General features: G+C 36.9%; 1 protein-coding gene across 1 annotated transcript in view; it reads left to right on the forward strand.

Annotated features, from left to right (window-relative positions):
- caps2 (calcyphosine 2) overlaps positions 1–18,041 on the forward strand; it is a 69,642-nt gene that overhangs the window by 8,865 nt on the left and 42,736 nt on the right. The window contains exons 3-8 of the mRNA XM_039761905.1: positions 756–801; positions 1,255–1,374; positions 7,309–7,482; positions 10,312–10,425; positions 13,419–13,486; positions 17,634–17,744. Of these exons, the coding sequence (XP_039617839.1) occupies positions 756–801; positions 1,255–1,374; positions 7,309–7,482; positions 10,312–10,425; positions 13,419–13,486; positions 17,634–17,744 (633 nt within the window). The remainder of the gene's footprint in view (positions 1–755; positions 802–1,254; positions 1,375–7,308; positions 7,483–10,311; positions 10,426–13,418; positions 13,487–17,633; positions 17,745–18,041) is intronic.

Genomic DNA, 18,041 nt, shown 5'->3' on the forward strand with positions numbered 1-18,041 from the left:
GAAAAAACAAACAAAAAAAAAAAACTCCAGAGAGTTGGAGAAAAAAAAAAAATCTACAGGGGTTCCAAGAGCATGAGACCACCTAGCCCTCACTAGGCATTCTACCTAACATCATCTCAATCAGTTCTCATAGTTTGCAGGCTTCACATGAAAGAATTTGATGATGATGGTCATGTGGACATCTGGCGTTCAAACCATCAACTTAGGGACTGCCTGGTGCCTTCATCAAGTGGTGGAAGTGGTGGAATCGGAAAAAGAACAGCAGAGAAAGTAGGGGTTAGTACAGATTACGGAGACATGAAAAAATGATAATTCAATGCATATACAGAATATCAGGGTTGCACTAAAATGGAGCTATGAGAAAACTATCTTAACATAGTGAGTTTTTAGCTCTTGGAATTATAAGCAGGCACTCATTTAATGATCTAAGTTTACGGTTTGGAGTGTAATGTGTCAGGCATACCAAAATATAGGATTGAGCGAGATTATATATATATATATATATATATATATGTATGTATATATGTATGTGTGGACTGGCACAACTTTTCAGGGTTGGCTCCTGTCTTGCATCTGATGTTTCTGGGATCAGTTTCTACCTCCTCAACCTTGAGCTGGATTAAGCAGTCTTGAGAATTTAACATTTGGTTTCTTATGTGTGTATACATACATATTTGTTTTTCAAGTGATTGTGAGTCTATGATTATTTGGGTATATGTACTATATGGTTAGCTTTTTATATTATTTTTTTCCAGTGTACCTGAATTACATTTTGGAAAGCTTGGTGATTCAGATGATGAGGTATGTCATGTCAAACATATTTTTTAAATATTTTTTCTTACCTCATTTGAGTTTCCACTAGATGGCAGTAATGTGTATTTCTATTTTTACATGCTTATGAATCCCATTTGAAAAACTGTTTCGAGGTTCAGGGTCATTGGAGGGCCAGATTATATCTTGATAGAACAGCATGCAAGGGAGAAGGCAACAAGCAATGTGGCACCAGTCCCATCATAGTGTCCATCACGCCCTCTAACAATTGCACACTAGGCCAATTCAGAGGCACTGCTTAACCTAAATAGTCCAACTACTGTGTCACAATACTACCCCAGCTTTATAACTTTTATTTGTGAAAAAAAATTGTCATTGCATTCATAAGCAGAGTATACCATCATGTATTTGTTACACAATTTAATTTTATTGCTGTTGATAAAGTGGTCATTTGAAATTTCCTGTAACTTCTTGTTCACACAGGATGTTGTGTATGATCCTCTCGGCAAAAGCCCTCTTCGCCTGGGGCCTCCAGATTCCTCCTCCACTGTAAGCTGGGGAACCCCATTTTCCAAAACTCCTCTTACTTTCCAAAATCATCAGGTAAGTAAGAGTGGCTTACACGTTATGAGTGTGTTTTTTAAAGTATGATTCTTTTAGAATTATTTTTTTTTTTATTCATTCGTATCCATGGTGGCACATTTTTAGGAACTGCTGACCCACGGCTCCCAAGTTGATTCATGGCTACTCCCTGTCTGTGTAGACCTTTATATTTTCTTCCTTTTTTGTGTAGATTTTATTCATCTGCTCTAAATGATGTGTCTTTATTCTGGTTTTCCTCCTATATTTCAGAGACATTGGTTTTATTAACAACTGTAAAGGTCACCCTGTGTGTGTGTGTGTTTGTGTTTGATAGGGGTACCTGCAGTAGGCTAGCACTGACTTTGAGTCTGGTGCTGTTCTTATGATTCTGTAATGGATAAAGAAAGGTTTAAAGGCTAAAGGATAGATAATATTATTTTAAATATTTTTTTTTAAACAGAATGTGAAATTGAAGAACTTGTTTTGTGTACATGAAACAGGTAGACATTTGTCAATGAACAATGGTAGACGTTGCCAGCTGTTATTTATTTGATACTCGTCTTCCTGGTACAAAATGTTGTGTTTATAATAAAATGAATTTAATTTGTTTCAAAGGCATGACATCTGTTCTTATCTAAACCCAAATTAATCTTGTCAATACTTTATATATTGGAGTAGCTTGTTGATGCAGTATTTAGTTCTGATGCCTGCCAGATCAAATGCCCTGAGTCAAACCCTATACCTGGTTTACATCCATGTAGCATTTGCACTTTCTCTGGGCACCTCGGTTTCTCTCCCACATCCCAAAGATGTGAGTGTTAGATTAATTGGGATATCTAAATTGGCACTGTTGGTGTGTACCCTATGGGGCTGATCCTTTGCCTGCACCTAATTTCATTAGCAAAAGTTCTGGTCTAGCCATCATTTTAAACTGATTAAACAGTTTTAGGAATATAGGTTAGGGTAGGATAGACTTAAGTCTTGCACGGGTACACTGATCCAAATATTTATCAAATTTGTTTGTCTTTTAACCGTCCATTTTATTTACACCTTAAAATTAAATTAACAATAATAAATAAGGGTTATGATGTATCAAAATCCATTCTAAAATTTTAAAGTGCTTTTTAAATATATTTAAATCTATACTAATAAAAGGCAAAGCCTTCACTCACTCACTGACTCATCACTAATTCTCCAACTTCCCGTGTAGGTAGAAGGCTGAAATTTGGCAGGCTCATTCCTTACAGCTTACTTACAAAATATGGGCAGGTTTCATTTCGAAATTCTAATTTAGTACCTGCCCATATAAGGCCGTCCGTCAGCGGCAATCCAATAGAAACACTGCCGCTAAATATTCACGGGTGAAGGACTGTGCTTATGCAGAGGAAGATGAGATGGTCAGGGTGCTGTCTGGCACAAACTCAGCGAGACCGAGAAACTTTTAAGTGGCGGGTCTTAGCTAACATTAAATACAGCCGTGGACATCAAACAAGATGGCACCAGCACAGCTGGGAACCTTCGATGCACATGTACACGAGCGGCTCACGTGAACTGACGCAGTGCACAGACAAAATGCAACAGTTCCAAAGAGTGCTGAACAAAAACCGAATTACACAATTGAGAAGGCAGCAAAAAAATATGAATCGTGTGATACATACAAGCATATTCATAAGTGCAGCTACTGCGGAAACAAAGCACACGGTGGAAAAAGTCAATGTCCCGCTAAAGGAAGACAGTGTAAAAAAAACCTGTGCCTGCAGTGTGTCATGTCTCAGATAAAGAAGAAGACGAGCTGTTTATTTATGCAGTAAGAAACGAATCAATGAATGAAACCTGTTATCTTTACAACGATTGACAAACACGGAATGTAACTTGAACACAACACATCCTACAAATACGAACCTGATTGAAAGAAATAATGATAATCAAATCCTTGATGATAGCAACACTCATAACACTCACAAAATAATTACTGTATATTGACAATCATGTTACGTTATTTTTAAAATGTTCCCTTTTCTTTTCATAACTTCTTTAACACACTACTTCTCCGCTGCGAAGCGCGGGTATCCCGATCTACATACTCTCAAATAGACAAACCACACGCCGTGGCGCAATGGTAGAGGCTTTGCCTCTAGCGCCGACGTCCGAGGTTCGATTCCTGAGAGAGGGTGCACTGAGTATGTACGCCTGATGACCCCAAAATTAGGGCGAAACACGTGTCGCGTACTCTTTGCATTATTTCACAGTAAAACTATTTCAATATATATATATATATATATATACATACATATATATATGTACTGTATATATATGTGGATGTATGTGTATATATGTATGTATACTAATAAAAGGCAAAGCCCTCACTGACTCATCACTGATTTTCCAACTTCCCGTGTAGGTAGAAGGCTGACCTCATCTTCACGAAATTTGATAGGTGGCTTCCCTGCGCTAACTAAAACCGATGTACATACTTATTTCGGTGGTAGGTACAAGGCTGAAATTTGGCCGGCTCATTCATTACAGCTTACTTACAAAAGTTAAGCAGGTTTCATTTCGAAATTCCATGCGTAACGGTCATAACGTCCACCATGTTGAACTTTCTTATTCATGCCTTCATCTTCACGAAATTTGGTAGGCGGCTTCCCTGCGCTAACCGAAACCAATGTACATACTTATTTCGGTGGTATGACACCACTGTCAGCTATATTGAACTTTCCAACGTCACTAATTCTCCAACTTTCCTTGTAGGTAGAAGGCTGAAATTTGGTACTTATTTCGGTGGTATGATGCCACTGTTGGCCACCATATTGAACTTTTCAATGGTCTTTGTTACTTATGGGTCCATCTTCAAGAAATTTGGTACGCGGCTTCCCAACGCTAACTGAATCCTACTTACGTACATATATACGTCAATAGCCTGCAGCTCGGTCACCATGTGAGGCGGCGTTGAGTCCCCCATCCCAACGCCTCCCACGTTGTTGGCTGCCTGCCTATATAAGGCCGTCCATCGCTCCAGTCTCTATATTCCATTCCTTGCTTCGCCACGGGATTCACATCTCCCTGCTGATAACTACAGCCTTTTTATTTGATCCACGGTTTCTCCGCTGTTTTATTGTTCATTTATTACGATTATAGTTATTGTGTAGATATTTTAGACTTACTTTACATTGTTCAGGACCCATTTCCTTTATCATTCCAACCGTACCCCCATTAACATGTCTATCGAGGTGATCACCATCGATCAAAGAACTGTCACTTACCAAGTGGTTTACATGCCCGGAGATGGCACCTACCTTTTCCATTCTCTTTGTTACATATTGCACGGCCATATCAGGCTCACTCTTGATATTCGGAGGAACATTGTGTCTTATGTATTGAATGACTGGGACATGTTCAAGGTGTGGACTGATGATGGTACACGAGATAATTATACACAGGTGCATTATAAGAGTGAAATGCTTAAGCCCTTCACCTATGGTTCTGCATGTGAGTTGATGGCTGCCGCTGAATTGTTCGGTTGTCGCTTTCAAGTGTACCGAAATGGCCAAATATTTTACACCTTTCGACAACCGCCAATGCCTCTTAAACATCTTAGATTGACAGGTAACGATTTCAGTAGTGATGTTTATGAATGTTTAAACTTTCAAAAGCTGGATGTGAAATTATTGATGAAACTGGTCGTATGCTTACAACACTTGACAGATGCCGAATGTCACTTCAACACAAGTCCTACAAATACTGTCGTAATTGAAACAAACCATGAAACTCAAACCGATTATGACAGCAACAATCCAAGCTGTGAGATTTGAAACAAGATTACTGTTCACATGGCCAACTGTACGTTGCATGCTAAAGAGTAAGCTCAGCGCACAGCTTGGTCATATTACAACCGGAGGGCCGAACTCACAATGTGGTATACAAAGAGATCCTTAACAAATAATTACTGGTATATTTTCCCTGTTTAAAAAGGTTTAATTTTCTTCTTAATAAAAATTTTAAGGCAGTACTTCACCGCTGCGAAGCGCGGGTATTTTGCTAGTAAAGTATAAATAATCATGCAAAATTTGGAATCTTTTTATTTAAAATTATATGAGGGTTCAAAAATAGTCCATGGCCATTTTAAAAACTGCATGCAAACAATTAAATTATACTTTAAATAGTTTTAGGAATATAGGATTATGTTATTTTATATAGTCTCTTTCACAATAGCACATCACCATCACAGGGTGCTTTGCAAAGTGAAAAAAACACAAAGTAACAAGGTGAAATGTAAGATTACAGATTACAAGACAATTTATAATGAAACAGATGTTGATGAGCTTTTAACTAAAAATGAACTGACAGTAGAGAGGTAGCTTGGTGGTACAGTATAATCAATGCTAGCGGCGCTCGTAGAGATGAGTCATATTATAAAATTTAAGGTTATGGATATAATTGTAGAGAAAAAGTTATTTTTAAGGGTTATTTGTTTTCATTCATTGAAGGACAGTCCCAGATGGACAAAAGAGGAGAGTTGGTGTAACAAAGCTGTTGTATTGGAGTATTACACAAAATAGAAAAATGGTACAAGACCTAGAATGTAAAATGGTATAAGGCCCAAACAATCCGGCCTGGACCTTCCTTAGCCTGCCTCGATTAGGCCTTCCCCATAGGTGGCAAGAGCCAGTCATCTCCACCGGCAGGCTTTTGGCCTGTCCAATGAAGAACATGCTTTGAAAGTTCAAATTACTTCAAAGGTACCATAATATATCAAAAGACCTCTTAAGGAAAAGTGTAAAAAAAAAAAACCAAATTAAAAAAAATCAACCTTTGGCTTGAGAAACAAGTTCCCAAAGAATATTTAGCAGCAGAAGAATTTATTTTGGCATCAATAAAACAAGAACAAAAATGGCAAAACAAGGCAAAAGGTTTTGCCAGAAAAGGCAATCTGATGTAAGCGGGTCTGAATATGAAGTCCTAATCCAAACAGAAGCAAAAATCTAGAATCTGAAAACAAACTCAGTATTAGAATAGTACTCTCTAAACTTCAATTACCCCTTCAGGATCCTCTGCTAACTTCTGAATATAAAGGCTGCAGGCAGTCAGTCCTTCAGCAGTGACATCAGGGTGGTCCCTCCTCTTGAGGTTCCCCCCCATTCACAAAGCACAAGGAACATATGAGAATACAGAAGCGGAATTCATATATACTAAGTAATATATAAACTGAACAATATTAACAAAAACATATAATTAAAATGTTCACATGGAAAAATAATACTTTAAAATAAGCAAAGAAGACACAAAAAATGAAACTCAAGATAAGCTAGGGAAGAAACCCTTTTTATAACATAACAAAAAACAAATGAGCACTCACTGAGAGTTATATAAGGCAAAACTGGACAACAATGGCATGGCATCTATAACACTGGAATTAACAATATTGTAGCAGAACTTAGGAGAAAGTTCTATATTGACATGGAGGCCAGTGCAGCCAAACGATTTAAGTGTGGTATGTTCCTTATTATTGGGTCATGTCTGATTTCTGGCTTTAAAATTTTGAAACTGAGATTTGTTGATCTAAAGTGATTTATTTTGTAGTTTGTGGTCATTTAATTGGTGGCAGTGAATGGCATGTACTGTCAATGGTCTATCACCCTATCCACATTTGGGTCCTGCCTTCGGCCTAGTGCTGCTGAGTTAGGTTCTGATTAGCTGTAACCCTGTGATGGATTAATTGGGCTTGAGAAATAATTGAATAAATTAATTTATTAAATGATAGTAACAGAAAACATACTAAACCATACTGTTTATGGAAGTGATTTTAGTATTTTGTGTTCACATTTTTACATAATAGTTCTTGCCATTCTGTCAATCTCTGCATGTTTAGTGAACATTTTACTCTTAATAAAGTAAATTTAAATCATCTCTGGTTTTTGACACCTCCAATTAATTACTGTGAATGTTTCTATTTAGCCTCCTCCCTGGGAAGAAAAGACAATTCCAGAAAATTTGCCTGCACCTTCAGAAAGGTACAAAGAAAAATACAAAGCATATGAAACCGAAATGAAAATGAACTATAAACAGCATTCACAGAGAGCCAAAGGCCAAAATGACACACAGCCTGAGCTGGTCTCTCAACCAGAGCAGGTAAGACCTCTTTACAGAACCCAGAGCTAAACATTAAGAGATAAGTTAACTGAAAAAGTAGAATGTTATGATCTGAGGATCATCTTTAGTTTTGAAACTTAGAATCGGCCTTTCTTCTGCCTTTCCTCTTGTTCCCTTCAGGCCATTCTTTGGTTGTTTGTTATTTCCTTTCACTTCCTTTTGTATATGTGTTTATTTGTTCACTAATACAGGGTGGGTCAAAATTATGTTAACACGAATTTATTATTTTTATCTCAACCACACCTTTCCAGGTCGATGGATAGGTCGTGGTGGACCATTGCCATGGCCTCCACACTCTGATTTGACACCCTGTGATTTCTGGTTATGGAGTATGGTGAAGGAGTGCATGTATAGCAGGAACATTTGTGATATCAATGACATGAAGGACAGAATACGAACTGTAGTATCATCTATTCCCCATTTAAATGTGTGTCTGGGCTATAAATGGTACTGTTGCTTGTTGGTTTTTTGTGTGTTGAACATGATGGCAAACAGGTTGAGACATTCCTGTAAATCATCTTGCACATACTGTATGAAGTATGTTTTGTGAATAAATTGTTTCCGCCATTCAAATGTTAACATAATTTTGACCACCCTGTATACTCTTTTGCTTTCATTCACTTACTGTAAAATCTCGCATATAATGCGCACTTGTGTGTAATCCGCATGCTAATTTAGCTCAAAATTTTCAGGTAAAAAAAGAAATTCATACTGTATGTATTGCACACCCTTAACTTTTAAAGATTGTAGAGTAGATATTGACTTTTTGGCAGGAGGGGTGAGGGCAATAATCAGCTGTAAATGTCTAAAAAAACTCACCGTTATGGTAAAGGTAGACTCTCTTTGCTTGGAGGAATGTTAGATTCGTTGACTTGTGACATCTAATCCCTGCAGGTGCATGAGGGCAGACAATGGCAAAAATGACATCACAAGAGCAAAGCGAATGCATAAAGTGAAATACTCAGTGGACGACATCTTGTGTATATTTTATTATTTTGAATTGGAGTCTGACTTGTCAGAGTCCGCTTTTGGTGCAAATGATCTGGAAGTCGAGGTCGAAAACGAAAGTGTGGTACCGACATCAGCTGTTCAGTCTATAGCTGATCCGTGTAGCTGATGTGCCTATGGCAATATTCAACTGGGTGGACCAGGCCACTTACAATGGCAAGAGTTTGCAACAAACGGCGACCTCCATCCAGATTGCATCGTACTGTGACCTCTATCCGCAGCTGCCGCCCCCATGCAGCTGCTATCGCTGCTGCTGTAGTCAGAGATGGTGAACCCACAGTGAGAGTGGCCACGAACCAGCAACAGGAATTTTATTTTGATTTATGTATTAAACAATTGCTTTGTGTGCTTTTTGGAAAACAGACTAGCAGCTGCTTTCCCCCCACCTCAAGCTGCCACTGCAGCTGTAGCCAGAGAGGGCAAACACAGGGCGACAGCACACTGCATGCAGCAACAGACGTCTTATGTTGATTTATCTGAGAAACTATTGCTTTAAAATTATGTCTAGTGTGTGATGCACTCCCCAATTTTTAGCAAAGTAAAATGAGTAAAAATTGCACACATTATCTGTGAGATTTTACAGTATTTGCTCTTTTTCCATTCCTTTATCTTCTTACTTTATTTGCATATTCATCCAGTGATTTTTTTTTTCCCCATCCGTTCTTTCCTTACTTAGTCACTGTTTTTTTTAGTTTACTCTATTTGCTGATCTCATTTTTGTCTGCTGCTTTAATTTATTTTACTCACTTGCTTTTCTATTAATTTTTCTACTTGCTCACTCATTCTTTCATTTTAATAATTTACTGTATTTGTTCATACAGCCATTCATGACTATCTCACTTTTTCTTATGTTTGTTTATTCTTTTACATTTCTATTTTGTTTGTTTTGCTTGCTTGCTCACATATCTTTATTTCATTCATTCATTTAATCATTCACTTGATCAAATGTTTTCCTTTTGTATTTTACTCATGTGCGTAAGTACATGCTGCTGCAGTTTTCTTTGTTCACTTCAATACTCATCTTTTAATTAATCAAATAATTCTTTCATTTATATGTTCACGGGTCTTTCATTTGTTTCTGCTTTTTTTATTTACTTCTCAATCTCAATTGCTCTTGATTTAGTTGCTTGCTCTCTCATCTTTGAATGTTTCTGTAGCACATTCATTTGATTACTCACTCATTTACTTTATTTTTGTTTACTCATTTTTTCTTTTAACTTCGTTTATCATTTATTTACACACCCATTTATTGTTTCCATATTTTGCATTTACATTCATATTTTTTCATTCATTCATTCATTTGCTTGTTTACTTTTCCATTCATGTTTTTCTCATTCACTCATTTCATGTTGGTTTTTCACATATTGTCTAAGTTGTCCAGTTTTCCCTTTTTTCTGTGTGCATTTCTCATTTACCCTCATTTATTTGTTTATTGTTAATTTTTCTTTGTTTTTTTTTATTAGCTACTTGCTTTTTTTCCTTCTCCATGCTTTGTAATCTTTCTTTATTCCATTAATTCACAGACTTCTTGCTTTCTCTTTATTCCATGTGATTACTCACAAATGTTTCTTTATTATATTTTTTACTTGACCTTTCTTTCTTTCTTACACTATTTTTATGCTTTTTTATTTTGTCTCCACTAATTTTCTTTCACTCATATGCTCACTCAGTGACTTCAGTACCTAATTTGTTTATATACAATTGTGAATTTTCCATTCGATGTTATGCCCTGAAATGAGGACAACAGGAAATGTGGTAGTAAATGTATATATATTTTTTTAATTTCTGCATTAATTGCAGGGTTTTGTGGCTGGGGAATGTAAAGTTCTGCCTGTTGATGATAAAGCCTTTCTGCAGCAGTGCTACACCAGTCCATCCAACACCTTCCAGCAGAACATGAGAAAGCTTGAAGCAGTACGTATCTCCTGGGAAAACATACTTCATTTCTTCAAATAGACAGCAGGAAATACTTAAGTTTATGGAAATATATTAACTTTTTCCAAAGGTTGAAAATTTGAGAGCACATAAAATAAAGTATATTTCAGTCCACGATTGTGTTAGATTTAAATGATGACGTGATCCTGCGAAGAGCTAGTAGGAGTAGGTTGACTAAATATCCTGCATTTTGTAGTGCACTCCCCTATGCTAGCCTCAAATTAGATGTCCCAAGTTATTGCTTAAAGGCAAAAAAAAAAACTATTTGTCCCATATCTTTAATGTTACTTAACCTTTATAATGTAGACATTGCAGTAGGTATGTTATTATCCACCAGTTACATACGTTCTTTTCAGAACTGCTTAATCAGATGCCTAGTGACTAGATAGATAGATAGAAAATAGGCAGATCAGTACAGTATAGTTATGAGAAGCAGAACAGGCACCACAGCACTATAAGAAATCCTGGTAAGCCACCTTACCACCCTCAGACACTAAAACCCAACCTCCTTCCCATATTGGTACCAGGCGATTCTGCTCACCCTATTGTGCAGCAAGGTCCATTTTGAGGTGGAGATAACACAATGCAGGAGAAGATTATCCCAAAAATTTGAAACAAGAAGAGACATTAACTCTTTTTGCTTATTTTTAAAGCCTTGAGCCATGAAAGATGTTTATTTTCTCCAGTTATTGTTTGTTTTCTCAATTGACTAGAGTTTGTTTTTTTCTGCTCTGTCCTAAATTTGCATGATTTTAATTCCATTTTTGACAAAGTCTATAGATCTCTGTCTTGCTGATTAAAAATGTGCCTGATTGTGTATTTACATGCTGCATGGTTGTCTACCCTGACTGTGTGTTAGTAAATCTGTGTTAACACTCTAAGTCTCTTTTGAGTGAAGAGCACAATTTAGGAATAAACTGATGAGTAGCACAATGGTTAGCTCTGCTTTGGGTTCCCAGGTTTGAATCCCACACTTGGTTACTATTTGTGTGGCTACTCATTCTTATCAGTTTGTCTATTTTCGCTTTTCTCCCACATCCCATATTCATGGTTTTTATTTTTATTGGAGATTCTAAAGTGACTCTGAGAGGGTTTGTATACAAGCAGGCCTTCCAGTGGACTAGTGGTCTGTCCAGTGTGTGCTCTTGCATTGCATTCAAAGCTCCAGTCTCCCCAACCCTGAACTGTATGGGATTAATAGTTTTATTTATGACTTGAACTGTGAACTAAAATTGTGTATGTGAGGCAGTAGTCTCAGAATCTCCTAAACTACCCATTAATTAAAGAGTAGCATAACACACATTTTAATGCATACCATATGTAATAATAGAAATATTGTGTTTCAGGAAATACCTACTTTACAACATTAAAATGGACCAAAACAAGTATCATATAATTGAAGAAATGTATAGCAAGTCTATTTTTCTCTTAAGAAATAATGAGAACTGTTGAGACGGTGAATCCATCATTATTCATTTTGCAACTTTTTAACCAAGCACAGTGCCTCATTAGATCAATCTCTGCGATTGTTAAAACATAGTCTCTGTTTATTTATTTTTATGAAATGGTTTTATTTTTAAAATAAAATTTCGTGCAAAAGTTTTCACACAATAAGTTTTTGATCTACAACTTTTGGCCTGTGAAGCAGTAGGTGTGGCTTGAGGCTGGATTGAGTGGCAAGAAATACAAATTATGTGACCCATGGTGTCACATAGGGGTGTGATGGTTAATGAAGTTGCATTTCATCCTGGACTTCGGGATTTGATTCTCTCACCATTACACTTACTGTTTTCTGTCCCTTTTTACTTTCTCGTATACGAAGTATAGGGAAAGTATTGTACTCTTCCAAAAAATTTGATGTCAAGATTTTGATGAATCACGACGTTTTAGACCTGCCTGAGTCCAAAAATACCATTTTTGGAATTATATCCTTGTGTCCATCTCTGTGTGTGTGTGTGTGTGTTTGTCTGTTTGTTTATGTGTGTATGTGAACACGATAACTTGAGTACACGTTCACTTCGGTCAACCAAATTTTGCATACAAGTATTAGGTACAAAACATGATTTCTGTCAACTTTTGGGCTATTTCTGCTAACCGGAAGTGGTACTTTACCTTTTATTCATTCAGCTGCAGAGTCCGATTTATTCAGCTTTACTTTTATAATAATTGTTCAATATATTATTAATTTGATTTGATTTGTTGTTGATGGTTCTTTAATGTACATAATATAAAAATATAATCATTGTCTTGCGGTTTACTCAAATATCTGTCCTCATTTCTGTGTATATGAGAAAGACTAGGGGAGACCACTCCCGATTTTTTTTTTGTCATGGTGTCAAGCCACCCAGAGTGGTGGACTAGCACCCATGAAAGGTTAGTTCTTACTTTGCACTTAGTTCTAGAAGACAGGCTCCAAATCTCCATGATACTGAGGTGTATTTAAGAAGGTTATGTTATGCTAAGAACACATAATGTGCTTAATGCTTATCATAGTCAGGATGCTGGCATACAGACAAAATTTTTAGAAAATGAGGCACATTTCTACAACAGAACTATAACTGAAAAGAAGTGACTAATTAAACATAAAACTTAAGTTAAAGAAGGAATTGCCATCTAAGTTTGTTAAGTGGTGGAAACAAGACATGAATAGTTGCACCAGGACTAAGTATTGAGGACTCCTGGGCGGAAAGTGTAAATGTCCATCCATTCATTATTGATTTTTTTTTTTCATCCAGTTCAAAATCATGGGGCTTGAAGCATCTCGTGCAAAAGAGCAATCAACCCTGGATAGGGCTATCAAATATAAATTAAATCTAAATATATTTTCATTAAGTTATGTACAGCAGGATTGATAGGGGTGAAATGAATTTTGTCAGAAGCTTTAATTTGTTCCTTTTCTTGTGTTTTTTTTTTTTTTTTTAATAATGTAGACATTATGTATCATTTCTTTCTTGATGGTCCAATAATTTTAGGAAGAACTAGCAGCAGAGAAACGCAAACAAGCAGTTGTGGAGCAGATCATGATTGATCAATTATCAAGGTGAGTCAGCTGTTACATTGCATTATGGAATGGTATGGTATAGTATAATAGAGAACAGCATTGTCACACAGTAGCAGATGATGCTGCTTCACAGAGAGTTATGAGGTCAAATCCCTATGTGGAGTTGTCATGTCCTTTTTTTATCTGTGTGGGTATTCCTTCCAAACTTTAAAACCATAAAGGTTAAGTTAATGTTTGATTTTTTTAACCTTATACCAATTCTGGGTTGCATTAGGAATAGAGCCTATCCTAGCAGCTTTGTGTGCAAGGCAGGGACCAACTGGACACAATGCCAGTCCATTACAGAGCCAGCCCAACAAATGCCTTTACTCGCATTTGGCAATTTTTCTATCACCAACCTAACCTGCACATCTTTGAAGATGTGGGAGAAAAACCAAGCATAACCAGATGAAACCCCACTTCACACCAAGTACTAGTCTCTGCAGAACAACATGGGCGTTCCCCAAGCAGTATGGGTGGGTTTCAAGCATCCAATCAGAGAACGTAATGAGCGTTCCCCAAGCTTTATGGGCTGGTTTCAAGCATCCAATCATCGTTAAACCTTTTTTTCGGTGACAAAAAACACAGAAACTGGAACGTAACCTGCAAAACACAACTGTAATGGCTTGGTTCTGCCCTAACTTTCAATATTTAAAATGCGATGAGCTGGGATGTGTAATGTGCCTGCTTTGCTCTGCATTAAGCGGTACCGTTCCAATTTATAACCACACACATCCACACACGATCTCCTGCTGAGCATGCTTTTTTTTTAATCAACTTACCATTCTTCCGGATGTCAATGTCAGATACGCTGTACATTACATTTATTCTCGTCACTGTGTTATGTGTACATTCTGTCTACCTCCCCATCCCCTTAGCACAGTAACATGACTGTACAATACCAATAGTTCTTTTGTCCAATATATATTTATATTCTGCTACAATATTCAAATTAATGTGTATTTAGCTCCTATATAATATTCTGTCTCTGTGCAATGCTCATGCACTTTACCTTTTATACGATTATTCATGTGCAGATATTCCACAAACCTAACACCAGCTTTTAAAACAAATGGCTCCCTCACTCGAGAACATTGCCAACACCCGGTACCATAGTAGAGCAAAGAACATCATCAAGGACACGTCTCATCCTGGTCATCAACACTTCGAACCTCTGCCCTCAGGAAAACGTAACATCAATCAAAATACGCACTAACAGACTGCCGAACAGCTTATTTCAAAAAGAATTCCAGTCGTTCAATAATAACTTTGAACATCTTTAATATCCATACTCATAAATCTTGTTCATAATACATGTACTGGCTGCTGTAATCTGGTACTCATTACACCTTACACTTTTAAGCACTTTATATTTTTATCTTTTACATGATTGTCAGTTTTGCTAACTTTTACCTGCCTTGGTTGTGGTTTATACGTTGTTTTTCATGCCAAGTCTTGTGCTTTGTGATTTCAATGTTTAATTCAACTGAGATGGGAACTTGCAGTATCATTGTATACAGTAAAAGGGGGTCCAACCCGCGACTAGCAAAGTGCACCTAATTAAGTGGACATTGAGTGTAATGATTCCTGTGTGTAATTTTTTTTTCTATCTTGTTCATAGTTATACTTAAACATTTAATATTAACATTTGTATTAAAACAAAAACTAATTTTGAATTTCCGTCTTATTCACAGTAACCGGTAAGTTTAATATTTTTGTTGTATTGTAAAATCATTCAATATCTGTTGTAGTAAGTTATATTTTAAATACAGGTATTATGCAGGTTCTGTATAATTGCATCATCCAATTACAAATTCAGAGATTGAAGACAAAAACACGATTCTTTTTCCGGTATGATAAGAAGTCCTGTCACACAGCCAATCAGATACTTAACTTGAAATCCACCCAGTTTTTGTTTTAGCCAATCAGAACAACGCTTTGAAAACACCCACTGTACTACAGTTCCAGTACTTGAAATCCGCCCACTCTGGTCAGTGTTCTGCAGAGACACCCTTCTCCACCACACAGATAGTGACCAGGGGCCTCATGTATAACGGCACATGTAGAATTCATACTAAAACATGGTGTATGGACAAAACTGGAAGTGTACTTTTGCACAACAAATTCCCGATGCATAAATCTAGGTATATGCCAATTTTCACATAATGTGAGATGTAATGCACATGCATGTGCCTACAGCCCCACCCTAATTCCTCCCCGAATTTCCCATATTTGAATATACAAATCAATATAACTAGCCCCTTCCGTTCAATGTTTTGTTAAAAAAAAATGGCAAAAGCACTTGGAAAAAATAATAATTTCAGCGAATGCTAAGAGGAGGCAAAGAATAATTGTACTGTTTGTTGGCTTAAGCAGTGGTAAAAACAAAAAAACTTTGGTATTAAAAAAAAAAAAAAAAGGAAATTATGGAGTGTTACATTGGGATGGACACACTGGAAAGTCACACCATGGCCAAAATAAAAAAAAAAGTAGTCCGCTATCCAAGTCACGTGAAAATGTGAGTCATAGCCCCACCGTATGTTTATTCTGTTTCAGACAATATGTACAAAAGCTGACCACCGCACAGAGTATGTGATGATGGTGCTGTGCCACCCAGCACATCTTTGGCCGCTGGCTGCACACACACTTCTTCCTCTGAAACCGCTGGGCGATCATCTGGCTGTGTGCTCAAGGACATAGTTCTGGAGTCACATAATGAAATAGTGGATGCTGTAAGGGATGTGGCCAATGAACTAAGGAATAAAGGAGCTGTACTATGCGATATTGATCACAATATTATATTCTGCTAATTACATTCAAATGAAGTTGTAACATTATCCGATTTGGCTGATCTTTTGGTGGGTCAGGTTCATCATTGCACATCTCTTCAGGTACGGGCAAACCATGATTGTGTGTCGCATTATGCTACATGCTTGCACAAGGCGACACACTTTCTGCGCACTATAGAGCAGCACATTTAATAGAGTGGTAATGCCATCTGTTTACATAAGCCAATTCATTCTTTGAAGGCACCTTTAGAGTGTAGTGTTGACACCAAACGCCACAATGGATCGATTCTCTGCACTTTATATGACTCTTTGAGGTGACTCATTATCCTTAAAACGAGTGCTTGCCTTTTGCCGCACTAGTTAGAAAAAACACCTGCAAATGTGCAGAGTTGCTGTTTTTATAGACTTTCCTGCTATATATGATGTAATGCCAGCTCATTCTTTTGGTGATTCATCCCTGGCTGATGTAAGTTGTCCAGTGACATTGCAATAGCAATGTGTGTGCATTTGACCACTCTGATTATGTTTGGAAAACCGGACATTGCTGCGAATTCCATTTTGATTTTTCTCAGTTTAACCACAGTGTAAGGAAATCGTATATATCTGGAAGACAAGTGGATAATACCATTCTATATAGCGGGCATGGCACAATTTAGTGATGTTTGTAAAATACCCAATCAGTCAGCAAGTTCATGTTGAAAAGCTCCTGTGGCTAAAAACCTGAGGCTGGACAGAACTTGCAAAGGAGCAGGTACAGCACAATTCCTCACAGTCTGCCTTTGTAAAGCTGTTGCCAGTTCAGCACACAGCTCCAAGGGGATAGCTCTTGGAAATCGAAATTGACTTAGAAGCCAATCATTATCATCTTTAAATGTGTACTTTCTTCTAATTCTTCAATTTGCAATTTCTTCATAGCTAAAACAGAATGATTACAATCATGTGAAATAAATTTGTAAATTTATGTGTATTTAATAAATCCCACATCATTGATCCAAATGTGAAAAAAGCTAGACCACATAGAAACAGTAGCACTGGTTTGACACTGGGTACCGCCGATTTGCAAAACTTGTGTACACATGGCGTGAGGCTACTGTGAAAAAGTGTTTGGCTTTATACCAAGTTTAGTTTTTATACATCTTGAAGTGTGTGTGGAAATAGGTGTATGCAACATTTTTGTTCATATACACTGTTTATACATGAGGCCCCAGGAATTTTCATCAAGAACACTACTTATTAATGCCACATCTGAGGTAAATCACTGTTGGTTAGAAGCTTTATTTTGTGACATTTATAGTGTATGTAATATTTTGCCTTAATGATAAATGTAATATTTTTTTCCTTACTCCTTCATCTTCCAGAGCTGTCATCAGTGATCCTGAACAGAATGTCACATTAACTGGCCAGGTTGCACTACCCACAACTGGATCAGCACCTTTACGTTTTAAAAACAGATCTCTGCATGACACCAAGTAAGCCAGAGAATTCCAGTCTTTTTGGGAAAACTGTAAATATTGCACTTGAAATATGTTGGGTAGAAGTGTTTCAAATATAAAAAAAGTCTTACACAAATTAGTATTATGTAAAAAATTGGATAGATTGACACAGTTCGAGCTCAATAACTTAACAGTACAAAGTATAAATAAGATTTGGGAGTCATAATGGATTTAATACTGTCCTTCTGTAGATAGTATATAGAAGGATGTTGGCTTATGTAGTACCAAGAGAGGACATATATATGTAAGTGGGACAGAATGCTTTATGAAGAC

This window comes from Polypterus senegalus, chromosome 8, assembly GCF_016835505.1.
Source record: "Polypterus senegalus isolate Bchr_013 chromosome 8, ASM1683550v1, whole genome shotgun sequence".
NCBI lineage: Eukaryota > Metazoa > Chordata > Cladistia > Polypteriformes > Polypteridae > Polypterus > Polypterus senegalus.